The sequence below is a fragment of the Zootoca vivipara genome, chromosome 14 (genome assembly GCF_965207765.1).
Source record: "Zootoca vivipara chromosome 14, rZooViv2.hap1.1, whole genome shotgun sequence".
Classification (NCBI taxonomy): domain Eukaryota; kingdom Metazoa; phylum Chordata; class Lepidosauria; order Squamata; family Lacertidae; genus Zootoca; species Zootoca vivipara.
In genome coordinates, this window is record NC_142597.1 from 32,556,722 (window position 1) to 32,571,230 (window position 14,509).

The 14,509-nt window shown below is 44.7% G+C and overlaps 1 protein-coding gene and 1 long non-coding RNA gene across 5 annotated transcripts; one reads left to right on the plus strand and one right to left on the minus strand.

The window, feature by feature from the left end:
- Nucleotides 1–13: 13 nt before the first annotated feature.
- Nucleotides 14–12,901, plus strand: LOC132591167 (uncharacterized). Its single transcript, XR_009556801.2, has 3 exons — nt 14–151; nt 10,245–10,370; nt 10,987–12,901. It is a non-coding gene; the product is annotated as an uncharacterized LOC132591167 (long non-coding RNA).
- On the minus strand, nt 1,485–13,492 carry STYXL1 (serine/threonine/tyrosine interacting like 1). 4 transcript variants are annotated; one of them, XM_035139337.3, is made up of 10 exons: nt 13,149–13,492; nt 11,618–11,911; nt 11,093–11,154; nt 9,614–9,758; nt 9,391–9,447; nt 7,830–7,975; nt 6,191–6,336; nt 4,609–4,706; nt 2,344–2,453; nt 1,485–1,896 (listed from the first exon to the last, which is right to left on the minus strand). In XM_035139337.3, exons 2-10 carry the CDS (start codon nt 11,718–11,720, stop codon nt 1,765–1,767), a joined length of 999 nt encoding a protein of 332 aa, XP_034995228.1. In that variant the 5' UTR covers nt 11,721–11,911; nt 13,149–13,492; the 3' UTR covers nt 1,485–1,764. The 4 variants fall into 4 exon arrangements, 3 of the variants coding, with proteins under 3 accessions (XP_034995228.1, XP_088513865.1, XP_088513866.1); XR_015946999.1 differs by having other exon boundaries at nt 2,344–2,449; nt 11,093–11,911; XM_088657739.1 differs by having other exon boundaries at nt 11,093–11,911.
- Nucleotides 13,493–14,509: the final 1,017 nt, after the last annotated feature.

The window sequence follows — 14,509 nt, forward strand, 5'->3', positions numbered from 1 at the left end:
AAAAGAGAGTGGCACTTCCGGAAAGCAGCTCCAGCCAATCCGCGGCGGAACCCCGTCTCGCCCTGCGTAGGCGCAGCCAATCGACGCCGCCTCTAGGCAGTAGGGGGCGGGACGTATCGAGGGGCAACCGTCGTCGCGAGGGCACAGAGAGGTGAGGGGCTGTGGGCGGGGCTTTCCTTTTGTCCTAGAAGCACGATCAAGGAGGGACTTTGCCATGCATCATATTGTATTAATTCAGGCATGCATGAAAATTAGAAAATTAAAATTGTTGTACAGCCTTCCCCAGGGAAGTGTATGCAAGCATGAATAGCCATTTCAGGGCTTCTGTTGGAAGATTCGGGAGAGATGAAAGAAAGTCCTTCCTGCCACAGTTGCATTGTTAAATTGTGGAACTCCTTCCTGCAGCTCAAAACATCTGGAAGTTGCCAGGTTGGAAAAGGTTTGTTACATAGAAAAACCTGTCTCCCATTTCTCCACCCACCCACAAAATGAGTTGCCCACTGATAGTGGTAGCTCAGCAATATCTGGAGGGCCAAAGGCTCTCCACTCCTGCTCTAGCATGAGCATACAGTGGTGTACCTTCATAGCTGCCAAGTTTTCCCTTTTCTCATGAAGAAGTCTATTCAGCATAAGGGAATTTCCCTTAAAAAAGGGGATAACTTGGCAGCTATGGTACCTTGGTTCCCAAACAGAATGCGTTCTGGAAGTCTGTTCGACTTCTGGAAACCAAGGCGCGGCTTCCGATTGGTGCAGGCGTGCCAGAAACAATAGAGGAAGCCGAATTGGACATTCGGCTTCCAAAAAATGTTCAAAAACCGGAACACTCACTTCCAGGTTTCGATCATTCTGGAGCTGAAACGTACGAGTACCAAGGTGTTTGGGAACCAGGGTATGACTCCATAACTTCCATCGTATGCTGACACACCTATTATCCTGGCCCTTGGCAAATGAGCACTCTTTCTCTCTGGATACAAGCTTTTCTTCTGAATATAAATTGTTTTAACTGATTTTCAGCCGGAACTCAATCTGGCACCTCTCAATGCCCTTTTCAAATGTGTTGGATTATTCAGTGTGATGTTGCCTTCAAGCATGGGGTCATGCTTTCCCTTGTGCCGTGGCTAGAGACAGGAAATCTTTGGTGATGGTGACAGTATCCTGGCTGTGGGATGCTCTCTGTAGAGATACTCTGCTATCGTCTACTTTACTTGCCTTGCTGGCCTAATTCTTCCCAGGTTTCCACAGGGAAGTGATTTCTTATCATTCCTGTCTTTGTGTTTTTACGGCCTTTTAATTTCCTTCAGTTTTTAATATCCCATTATTGTTGTTTTCCATGCTAATACTTGCATTTTTCTCTTTTGTTTGGTGCCTTTTGAAAAGCTTTTGCTGAGAGGCGGGACATAAATCCTTCAAGTTCATAAACAAATAGACAGGCCATAAAGCTCCCTGGTGCAAGTTCTCAATGATCTTGATAGACAAGTTCCAGATACACAGAGGCGGAAGGTATTTATTTCTGAATAAAGCACACAAAAGGTCCTAACGCCACTCAGCTCTGTACACGGGAGTAAAGAGAACCTGTGAGATATGCCATAAACCTGGCAGGATAGAGATAATGATAATGAAAAATAAATATTATTATTACTATTTTTTAAAAAAAAACCCAACTCCCAAAACTTCTGTTTCAATCACCACCACTCGAAAGCCGTCAAAATTCCATTGCAGGAAGCCAACAGTGATTCAGGGACTTTCTCTGTCACCCGCTCTTGGTCAGTAATTCGGTTCAGCAATATCGGTGATCTCGCTCAGGTAGATGCGTGCCTCCCATTCTGACAGCTGTCGCACAAACCCCCGATTGGGCCGCATGTTGATTTTGCACTTCTGAACATAGCTCCAAGCTTTCTACCAAAAAAGCAAGCAAATAGCAGAAGTAGCAGGGAGAGTGGGGCGGAATCTGTCTTCTGACAACAGGGAGAGGAGGGATCTGGACACTCCACCCCGCCCCCTAGCATCTTGGTCAGGTAACTAAGCGGCTTAGCATGCTGAAGGTCCCAAGTTCAATCTCCAGCTCAAGAGTCTGGTGATGGGAAAGACACCCTTACCAAAGAACTTGGTCTTTCTTCCCAGCCTTACCTGGTGACATTCTTTGTGCAAAGCCAGCACTACTGTTGTGATTATTTATATCTGCCTTTGCTAAGTACATGGAGCTTTACAAACAACGAGGGCAACGTCATTTTGTCGTGCTTCTGGATTTTGGCAGCCAGAAATGAGCACCCCAAGGAGGGTTAAAAGGCAGGATATATGGATTGTAAGGAAACAATCCTGCCTGCCCCCTCCGCCTCCACTTACCTTTAAGTAAAGCCTGCAGGAATGCATGAGATAAGCTATGATCACTGTGCTGCACCTGCTTATGCCCATGGTGGAGAAAACCAAGATTCTTTCCTTGTGGACATGACTGTCTAGAAAAGAGGAACAAAAATAAATGCCCACGTGGTAATTGGACATTCTAAGCAAAAGGCTCTTTTCAGCTTTCACTGTGGACGTTGAGTTGGCGAAAGTGACCAGGAGAGGCTGTAGGGTTTGGGTAAGATTTGCTGGCTAAATGGTTACAGGTAGGTAGCCGTGTTGGTCTGCCATAGTTGAAACAAAATAAAAAAAATTCCTTCCAGTAGCACTTTAGAGACCAACTAAGTTTGTTATTGGTATGAGTTTTTGTGTGCATGCACACTTCTTCAGATACACTGACACTGAGAGGGTGGGGAAGGGTATTACTCAGAAGGGTGGTGGAAATGGTGATTGGCTGATAGGTGTGGTAAACCTGTTGACAACTGTTAACGACTGCAATTGGTCTTACAGGAAAAAGCAAGGGGTGAGATGGCTAGAAATAGCTTTATCATGTATAATGAGCTAAGAATCCAATGTCTCTATTCAGAACAGGTCTCTCCATGGTTTTAAGTTTGGTAATAAGTTGCAATTCAGCAACTTCTCTTTCCAGTCTATTTCTGACATTCTTTTGTAATGCAACAGCTACTTTGAGATCTTGTATAGAATGTCCTGGGAGATTGAAGTGTTCTCCTACTGGTTTCTCTGCCTTGTGATTCCTGATGTCAGATTTATGTCTGTTTATCCTTTGGCGTAGGGTTTGGCCTGTTTGTCCAATATAGAGAGCTGAAGGGCACTGTTGGCATTTGATGGCATACACAATGTTAGAAGATGAGCAATGTTAGAAGATGGCTAAATGTGGTCAGCCCTACCATTAGGCAGAATGAAGCATCCACCTTAGTCAGGAGATTCTGGGAGACAGCTGCCCCTAAGACGGCCCACTGCTCACAGTTGTGGTGGAAGACATTGCCTCATCATCAGGGTGGAAGGAATTTTCAGTGCCAGTCTGCTGCCAAGTCAGCTTCAAAAGGGCAAGCACACCATTGGGTTGCTAAATGACTGTGGTGCCCCCCCCTTTCCTCAAGTGCATCTGCCTGGCTGCAGTGCGTCCTTGAATTGTGATAATCCCTCATGCTTGTGCTGATGAAAAAGTGTTTGTGTGTGTGTAGAAAAATCTCAGGCTTTTGCGTGGCCAGAATTTGGTCTCAGGCTGTTGGGAAATGTAGCACACACTGCATCTGGTCAGCACCAGACCGGCAGTGGCTGATGTATAACTCTCTGAGCCACATGAACCCTCACTGACCCCGACACTGGACTTCATGGCGAGCTGGGGAGATTAAAAAAGAAAATTCTGGGTTGATGGGGATATTTTTGGACTGGGGAGAGGAGTATTGGTGTGTTGAATTTTTATGTTTATCTGTTGCTGGGTGGGGGTATTGTTTGGTTTATTGTTGGTGTACTGCTAATGTTTTTTGTTACTGTTATGGGGGGAAGGAGCTGGTGGGGTTGGGGTTTTTTTTTGTTTGTTTCCCCAATATGGAATCTTAATTCCCCTCACCCCTGCTATTCTATGGTATAAGGCATATATATTTAATATAAGTCTCCTGGAGATCATTTGGGTGACAAGCAACTAATAAATTTAATTAATATGATTAATATTTCCACAACCAGGAAGACAAGTGTATAAGATTGTTCTACAGGGCTTGGGAAGTTCTGGCCTGCAGGCCAGATTTAGCTTGGCATGGGTCTTAATTTGGCCTGGAAGGCTGTCCTGCCCCTCCCCCCCAAAAAACCACACCCACCTTTCCCTGTAGCCTGATATCATATGTGCATCAGACACAGGGGTGGGGGGTGGGAGGTAGAGACACAGCTGGATCAGCTGCGTGACCAAGCTCCCCATGGGGAACTCAGGCAGACAGGTGATTCTGCAGAAAGCATAGGACTGGCAAAGCTCCTTTGGCTTGTGCTTTCTGAGCGTCCAACTATAAGCCGGGTTCTGGGTGCTTGGGAAGCGCTACACAAGGGTTTTTGACACAGCAGGTGGGATCATCCAGCTATCAATTGGGCATCTGATAGGTGAGTTGTCCCAACCCAGTTGGCCTGCAATGGTACGATAGTGATGAAAAGGCTCCCCACCCCTGTCCTACCAGTTCAAGAGCTTGGTGCACCTCCTTGGCGTTTCCCCATGCTTAGGGCCTGGGGTTAGAGGAGAAGCCACCTTGGTCTACTCACCAATGAAGTGGCAAATCTTGGGAAAGAAGGAAAAGATCTCTGCATCTGGAGAATCCGGAATGGGGATATGAAGCAGTCTGTCATCGTCTTCAAGGAAACTGGGAAACAGCAAAGGGAAGACCTGCTGGGGCACTTGCAAAAAACTCTACCAGCCCAGCAAAAAAATGGCAAATGATGCCAGTATAGTCACCAACCTATTTGCCCAATGACCAGAAATGATGGGAGCTGGAAGTCCATCAACATCTGGAAAGCCACAGATTCCAGTGTTTAGTTCAACTCCCCAGCCCACCTTGAAGCCCAAAGGGTGGCATTGAGCCAGTCATTCTCTCTCACCATACCCTACCTCATGGGGTGGGGCAAACTCTGGAAGGTTAGCTCCCTGGGGGAAGGGGAGGGGATAAAAAGGCAACAAATAAAGGGGGGAGGGGACAAGGGCCCACAATCAGACACCAAGAACAGTGTTGATAATGATGAGCCCCAAGAGGTTCATGGCTGAATGGGGCTTTGAACTGGGATCCCTTTGATCCCAGCCCAACACTCTAACCCAGCGGTTCCCAAAGTGGGCAGTACCCCCAAGGGACAGTGAGATTCCGGGAGGGGGCACTAAGAGGCAGTGTCTCCACCCGCTTCATTCAGCCCAGATACTGAGGTCCTCCCCAGGCAAAGGGCCTTCTCGGCAGTCGTGCCCACCCTGTGGAACGCCCTCCCAGCCGATGTCAAACAGATAAACAACGATTTGACTTTCAGAAGACACCTGAAGGCAACCCTGTATAGGGAAGGTTTTGATGTTTGTTGTTTTACTGTGGTTTTGTAATTTGTTGGAAGCTGCCCAGAGTGGCTGGGGCAACTGAATCAGATGGGCAGCCTAGATATAATAAATTATCATCATCACCACCATTATTAGGCAAGGGGGCAGCAGGCGGGCTCTGGAGGTACAAATGACTAACAGGCTTTGAAAAGGTGGCACCACAAGTTTGCCCTTTTTCGGTAGTACCGGTACATACTATTTGATTCTTAGTTACAAAACACAGTGCTTTTTTCTGGGAGGATGCAGGGGTACGTATACCCCTAAACATTTTGTGAATCTAAGTTTGGCCTCATTGAGGGGCAGTATTTCAAAATGAGTAGGAAAATGAGAGTACCCCCAAACATTTTTTTTAGAAAAAAAGCACTGACAAAATGTATAACATTAAGGTACATACCTAACAGGTTCACTGATTAATTACCGGTAGTCCTCTCCATAGGCAAGTTCATCCATTTTGTTGAATTAAGCAAAAATTAATTGGATTCTGAATAAATATGTAATTAATTATTACTGTTTTGAATTGTATTGTCTTATTATATTCCTTTGTGGGTTGTGCAAACCGCTGCAATGCTTTTTAAGGGTAGTGAGCAATGGGGATGAATTTTGGGGACCAAGGGGGTAGAGACCCCCAAAAGTCTGGGAACCACTGCCTTAACCTTTAAACACAACTCTGGTCTAAAGATTATTTATGGGCTTGTAACTTTTGTGGCCTTCTTTGCAAGCCTGGAAAAGAACGGACAGCCAACTACTGCTCAGCCGGTTGTCACTGGAACTTACAATGTGCCAGCTTCTTCGCAGACATTGAGATGGGCTTTGATTTTCAGATCCTTCTGTATCTGGCTGTCACAGGCCTGGGTGTAATTTCCCATGTACAAGCGAGCAGGCAGGATCTCCACTGGGTAGGGCTTAAAGGCCTCTAGCTCCTTTAGGGGAAGGACATATCATCAAAATCAGCAGCAGCATCTTCCTATTTATCACTCGCCCATCACCACCAGGACCATGGCATGCTCAGATTTAAAAACAGTTAAAACATATTACATCCACAATAATAGGGTTGATCCCAAAAGTATTCTTAGAGTGGTTTAACAAGCTTCCCTCTGATAATTTTAACTCTGTGAGGGGAACAGGGGCCTCCGAACAACTCTCAGCACCCTCAACATACTACAGCTCCCAGGATTCTTTGGGGGAAGCCAAATGTTGTGAATAAGGCCTAGGTGAGTTGAGGAGAGTGGCCTAGAACATGCAGAAATAACGAGTAGACCAGGGGAGGATGGGTCTCCTGAGCTTCTCTGGAGGCAAAGAAGTTCCAGGGACTGCCAGCCTGGTTTCCTCTTCAGCACAGGGTTGCCATACATCCAGATTTTCCCAGCCGGAATACTGCAGTCAGAAGCAGCGTCCAGGTGGAAATCCCCAACATGTATGGGAAAATCCAGGCGTTTGGCAACCCATGTCAGCAAGAGGTCAGCAACTTTTGTGTCTGAATTTTCACTTTTCGAAATATGGCAACCCTAGATCAGCAAAAAGTGACTATAAGGTGTCTGAAGAGGCAACAGAGTTTAGTGAGCAGGAAAGGGCTGGGGAAGAGAGCAGTCCAGAATCAGAGGCAGGAGAGGAGGGGGAGCCAGGAGACAGAGATGAAGCAGGCTGCTGAAGAATCCAGTCGTCCCCCCTTTCCTCCTGCAACAAGCTCCTCTCTCCCCTGGTCTCCCATAACAGGAATGAAGCAAAGAGAAGAGGAATGAAGCAAAGAGAGGCATGATGAAGGAGCCCCAGGTTGCTTGGGGTGGACTTGGAGGAGGAATCTTGGAGAGCAGTGGAAAGCAGGGGTCCTTTAGTCCTTGCAACTGCCTCATTAGGGCAAGACCTTCTGGGAAGAGTTGCTGGGATCACTAGGCCTGTGCTGTTTGGGTTTCTTTGAATAAAGAGTTAACTTCACTGACACTGGTGTTTCAGTGCTAACCTGTTCCTGAGTCCGGCTCCTGACAGCTACTCTATCTGGCACTTAGAACTCTCCCCAGGCCATCTTCACTGGTGGGGCTTCACACCAGGGTGTTTTGGCCCAGCTGGAAGGAATCCCTGAGCTCCGATAATGCCTCGAATGACTGGAGGCTAGAGGGGTAGTGACCTTGCGTAGAAACCAGTCTACTGCACAAAGGTATACATTCATTGGTCTGCCCGCTCTTTCTTCTGGACCTGCCAATTGCCATGTGGCCCTGGAAGGTTGCACTTTAGGGAATGCAGCCCCCCACCCTGGCCTGAAGGTCCAATCAAAAGGGGGGCGTGCACCCAAAGTTACACCAACACCCCATACCCTGCCAAAAATAAGCACACTGAGAGCAGCAGCCCAACCTGAGGAGGAGATGGCAACAACCCCACTAAGAAGTTGAGAGCCTGCTCTCCGAAGTCTCCCTCTCACCTGAGGCATCCAGAATATCTTCTGGGTCCGCAGGTAATGGTAAGTTGCTGTGAACAATTCGTACCCGCCCCTCAGGACCAGGACTGGAGAACTGGTGAACTGCTGCATAACCCTGGCACAGCGAGGTGCAGATCCCACTGGGGCATCTAGATAAATTGTGAGAGGCATTTGTTTTAAAAGAAAAGCACTCCAGAGGCATCCGCTTCTGGCCTTGTCACCAGTGAAACCATTGGATTTGCTATGTATTGCATTTCTCCCATTACTTTTTTAGCGCACCATTCAAAACAATCGGATGACAATTTCTGTTACCTTTTCCTCCCACCATTCAAGACCACCTGCCTCTGAAGCCATGCCTCTTCCCATATACTCCCTCCCCTGGGAGGGGCACTTGTAGTGTGTTTGGCGATATCACATAGAGACATAGGAAGCTGTGTCAACCTAGCTGAGTACTGTCTACACCGCGGTTTCCCAAACTTGGGTCTCCAGCTGTTGTTGCACTACAATTCCCATCATCCCTAGCTAGCAGGACCAGCAGTCAGGGATGATGGGAACTGTATAGTGGTACCTCGGTTCTCAAACTTAATCTGTTCCAGAAATCCATTCCAAAACCAAGGCGCGCTTTCCCATAGAAAGTAACGCAAAATGGAGTAATCCGTTCCAGACTCTTAAAAAAAACAACCCCTAAAACAGCAATTTAACATGAATTTTACTATCTAACAAAACCATTGATCCATAAAATCAAAGCAATAATCAATGTCTTGTACTGTACTATAAAATATATAAGACAGTATTGTAGATAATTTTTTTAAAAAAAATTCTTACCTGCACTGATTATAGTCATTGTTTGGAAGGGGGGGGGGTACACAATCAATCAATCCATCAGTAGCTGAACTGGGTTCCACACAGTGACACAAACAAATCAACCAAAAAAGCCTCAAAAGCAAAAATACAAAATAAATAGCAAAAACAAAAGTGCCAAACTTAATCCATTCCGGAAGTCTGTTTGACACAGCTTCTAATTGGTGCAGGCTCCCCGGATACAATAGCCGACACCCACATCGGATGTTTGGCTTCCAAAAAACGTTTGAAAACCAGAACACTTACTTCCAGGTTTTTGGTACTTGAGTACCAAGGTGTTTGAGAACCAAGGTATCACTATAGTCCAAAAGCAGCTGAAGACCCAAGTTTGGGATACCCTGGTCTACCATGACCAGCAGTGGCTCGCCAGGAGTTCAAGCAGGAGTTTTTCCCCAGCCCCATCCTGGATATGCCTGGAACTGAACCTGGGACCTTCTGCATCCAAATCTGGTGCTCTGCCAATTAACTAACCACCCATCCATGCTGATATCCACAGGGGGCTTTTTGATCAAAACCTGCAGAGCCACTTTCTTTTGCCCTCAGAACTCAATAATGTGTTTTGTTCACACCAAGTGCAGTGAGGAGGACACTTCAAAACCAGACCCTTTGGCTCAACAGAGTGTCTGCCTGTTTCGCTCGTAGCTCCCTGGCTTGTCTTAACAACCTCTAGACTGCCACCATCATGATTACAGATAGAACTTACTCTCCTCAGAAGATCGCTTGGTTCTTAATTTTTTGATGTCCTCTCCCTTGTCAAATGCTGGGTGGAGGAGAAAAAAAATATGAGAAAATTTGTAACAGGTTATTAAGAGCTTTTACTTCAAGATGTGTCCCAGCTCTTTTTAAGCTTTGCTCTTGCATGAGCTAGGATTATGAGATCAAAACAGCAAGGCTGCGCAACCTGCAGCAGAAAGAGGAAGACTTACGGGTTAGATCTTTATCCACTTCATACAAATCATAATCCATGTCATAAGCAGCCTCCACCGAGGTAGATTTGCCATCGTATACCACGCAGTATCGAACACACTCCAGATTGACGGACGGAGGAACTATGAATTTGCCCAATGGATTCTTTAGAAAGAAAGAAGAGTGGGGGGCTGGATTAATGACTTTGTGAAAAGTAATATACTTCTTACTGTGTTGCATGAAAGATACTTGCATTCTGAAAGACGTGTCTGCTTGGAGCCCTTTTACCTCTTAGGCCCAGGTCAAATCTTGTACCTTTCGCATCAACGGAACTGAAAGGCACAGAGATCCTTTCAATTACCTTTCTGTTGTTTTGTTACCATTAGCATTCTTTGTTCAATTTATGTCGCCTGCTCCAAAAGTCTCTTGGCGACAAATTTTACATAAATAATTAAAGAAAACAGCCGGCAAGTTTAATGCTAAAACAAATATCCGTCCCCCGCCCTAAACAAATAATGCATTACACCTGATTCTCTCAAAAGCCTGGTAAAAGAAGTATGTGAAGGGAGGGAACCTCAGAATTGGGGCCAAATGCGGTCTATAGACCTTGGGACTCTCCACAGGCTAAAATTCCCCCTCTCTTTCCCTCAGGCCATGCCCCACACCGGCCCTACTTTGTACTCTCCTTGAGTGTTTTTGCCTGGCTGGAATCTGACAATGCTTCTTGCGTGCTTGCTTGGAGAATGGAGGGGCAGCACACGAGAGTCAAACATAAAGGTAAAATTTACATCTCTACCCACTTTCCTCTCTGGTTCCATTTCCTGCTGGCATGTGGCCTCTGGGAGTTTGCTCAGAAAGCAATGTGGCTATTGGCCTGAAAAAGGTTATTTCTCTTAACTCTAAGGCATGTCATATAACCAATATGCTTAAGTCTAATTAATGCAAGAAGAGATTAATACCATATGTGAAGAGGTTTGAGCTGGTTGCTCCAGCTCAAGAGCATGGCTCTCATCAGTCATTCTTGAGTTCGTATACCAATAATCTAGGAACTTTGACAACTTTGTAACTAACCTAAGTTTTACTGCCTATGCAACTTCTCTGAAGCGCATGAACATAAATCATTTGTGGTCTTTTCTTATCCTGTGGGAAGAGGGAACCTTTGGGGAAAAAATATTTTCAGGGGACATTTTGGAACTCACTTGAAAGAGCATATTATAAAGGTTTTACAGCCTGCATTTACATACATATTTTGTGATGTTAAATCTCTGCAGGGGTTCTCTCACCAAAAAGAAATTTAGATCTCAGAATCCAATGATCTATTGCACCCACATATATAACATAGTTTTTTTTTATTTTAATGGTTTAATTGCTCCCGCCAACCTTTGCCTTACAGTGAAAGGGCTCCGGCAGGGGAGAATCTAATGCTTCACCTAGGGTCTCTCCAAGCAACAGGAGGTGGCTGCAAACAAACAACCAAGACACCCTAAAATGTCACTCGCCTTTCTGACTCGTATCGCTGTCATCAAGTGGCTTTCATTGTACTCCCTCCTCGTACGAGCATCTGAAAGAAATGCAACAGGGCAGAAAAGAAAGACACGAGGAAAGCAAATGACTGAATTAAAAACAGTGAGAAATTTGATTCCACCTTTGCTATTTTTTTTCAAATGCTTCTGCATTCTCTTCATTTCTACTCTACATGAACAGTTTATCTGCAAAACAATGTGATTTACTTTTGTGAAAGGGTAAGAATTCCCCCTTGCCCTGTGTTTCTGCCTGAGTCACTGGTTTGGCCTTACCTGGGGCAAGTAATCCTGTTGCAGGTCTGCAATTGGAAGGGACACTTGATGCACAGGCAGCAGAATGGCAAAGCCCCATAGAATATGGCCTACAGTTCAACGTGCTAACAAGTATTTATACAAAATACATAGACAGAAAATATATCAGAGTCACAAATAATAGAAGTCATATAAATGTTCAATGAACAGAAATAGAAGACGTAGTCAGTATGAAAGAACATAACTTACCCATTAAACAGAGATAGTTTGGTTCTGCTAGTCTAGAGATTTTTGTGGACTGGTTCAACATATTATACAGTTCTGTTGGTTCACACAATGCCACCCCAGCCATAATGCTAGACAAGAATGATTCAACACTGAGGACACAACTGTATTCTCAAACTGAACTCTTGTAAGTAGACTACTTCACATTCAGGTAGTTCGTCCACAAACAGAAAAAGGCCCCTTCATATCTCAGCTTGCAGTCTGGAAATCCAGGTAGTTTGTTCTGTGCAGGAATCTGGGTGTCTGGATACTGTTCGACTGAAAAAGCAAAGGGAAAATGTGGGTTGTTAACCAGGGCTTCCTTCTAGTTATAGAAATCACACCACCTTTAATGAATTAAGAATATACGAAGAGCCTGCTGGATCAGGACAATGGCTCATCTAGTCCAGCATCTGATCCTCCATTGTCACTGAAGACAGAGAGACGCCAACAACAATATAAAATAAATAATACAGATGCGTATAGAGATATGCAGTTCCTAGTTAAGCTCTGGATAAGCAGTGATGGCCCCCAACTTGGATGGCTTTTAAAAAAAGGATTGAACCAATTCATGGGGTAGACTATCAATGGCTGCTAGTCACGATGCCTATTTTCTGCCTCCACAGTCAGAGGTGGTAATGCTTCTGAATACTAGTTGTTGGAAACTGCAGGAGAGGGTGATGTTTTGTTTTGTGCTGCCCTCCCATGTGCTGCCCCCTGCAGCTTGCAAAAATAAGAAGACTCTCTGTCTCTGGAGGTTCTTGGTTGTAACTAGTTAAGATATACTCACTGAAATCAATCGAGTCAGTGTAGTGCAGCGGTTAGAGTATCAGACCAGTCACTAGAACATGCAGTACCAGGGTTTAAATCCTCAATCAGCCATGAAGCTAACTGGGTGACTTTGGGCCAGTCACTGCCTCACACAGCCTAGACCACCTCACATCATTGTTGTGAAGATAAAATGGGGAGGAGAAGAAGCTATGTATGTATGCCAACTTGAGCAGCTTGGAGAAAAAAAAACTGTGATACAAATGCAATAAATAAAATAAAATAATCACGCCCCTTGGACCTGCCCACTGCAGGAATGATGTAAGGGTGCAATGAGATAAAGCCTGCAAACCACCCTTTAAGGAAAGATGGGTTATCAATGTAATAGCAAGATTTTAACTGTATGCTTCTGAAAAAAAGGCGAGACCAGACCACAACAGGCAGATTGTGACCATTTTGTCGCTTTGTGTAATAAATATATGCTCCATCTTGCATCACAAACTGGTACAATTATTTTTTTAAAAAAAAGGAAAAAAGGAAATGTTCCTCAAATATCAATCAATCCAATTCATGAAAACAAATAATACTAATAATTGTTATTATTAATGACTGAATTATTATCATCAGCACAGCATGATGATAGTTACAGGCAGGTAGCCGTGTTGGTCTGCTGTAGTCGAAACAAAATTAAAAAAATTCCTTCCAGTAGCACCTTAGAGATGATGATGAATGATGGAAGCCCACCAACCTGAGTGTCCTCGGGTTCCCGTTGCTATGACACCTGTGGCTCCCGTTGCCATGGTGCGTTTGTCAACTGTTGCCACGGTAACCATGGTCCCTTGTATTCCACAATGCCGGCGGCTGCGACGTCATAGTCACGGAACGCTATGGGAACCCATCGACGGGCGAGCAGGACACCGGGATCTATCTCTTCGTTATCGGCTCGGCTTCTTTCCATCCGCGAGCTCACCGCCCCACGCCCTTCCCTCACTTTCGTTAGGCCCATCATCTCGCTCTTGCTGTTGCTGTGGAGCGAGGCTTCACGGTACCCAAGGCTTGACGCCATTGCCGGTCTTCTCACGCTCGCTGATTATCGCGATACTTTGGCGCAACGTCTGCCGCTAGCATACGGGGTCCTACACGCAACAAACTCTCGCGAGAGTTGCAAAAAACCCTATTCCCCCCCCGCACCTTGCTCTGTTCTATTCGTAGGACATCAAAAGTACCTTTATCGGTTTTAAATGTCAAAAGGATTGTTGTTATAAATTAGCTTCAGCTCCATTCATCCCCTTCCCCATTACTCTACTCTCAGGATAGTTTAGGCTGAGGAAAAATAAATCAACTGACATTCTCAAGAACCGACAAGTACTGTATTCTGTATACAGGTAGGTAGCCGTGTTGGTCTGAGTCGAAGCAAAATAAAAAAATTCCTTCAGTAGCACCTTAAAGACCAACTAAGTTTATATTTTGGTATGAGCTTTCGTGTGCATGCATGCACACGAAAGCTCATACCAAAATATAAACTTAGTTGGTCTTTAAGGTGCTACTGAAGGAATTTTTTTATTTTGTATTCTGTATATTGGCTTTATGCCCCTTCGCTGTATCTGCATAGGAAAAATAATATGAGGGTCTCAATCTTCAATTGTACTTTATTAGGGTTATTCCCACCCCCCTTTTCTGCTACTGTGCAACTTCACGGAAAAATTAAAACATTTATATATATTTTAGTGTTTACAGGTTATTAACATGAAGTTTTCTGTCTTTGTGTGAATGACACCCAGGGTTTAAATCAGCATTTAGGGTTAAAATGGAGGGGATATATTAATTTCTGCAGGCCAATCGCTCTTTTAAATGGATAAATGTAAATTTGAAAGTTACAGGTCTCTGAAATAAAGCCTTTGTGTATCCAGTGAGACTTAAACTAATCCAAATTAAGGGACATGATTTAACAGCGCATTCCTAACCAATGTATATGCAGAAATAAGTCCCATTGAATTCAGTGGGGCGTTACTTCCATGAAAATGGGTTTAGGATTGCATCCTCATTTAAATCCATTAATTTAAATGGATTTACTCTGAGTTTGCAATTCACTGTATATTTTTGTGTGTG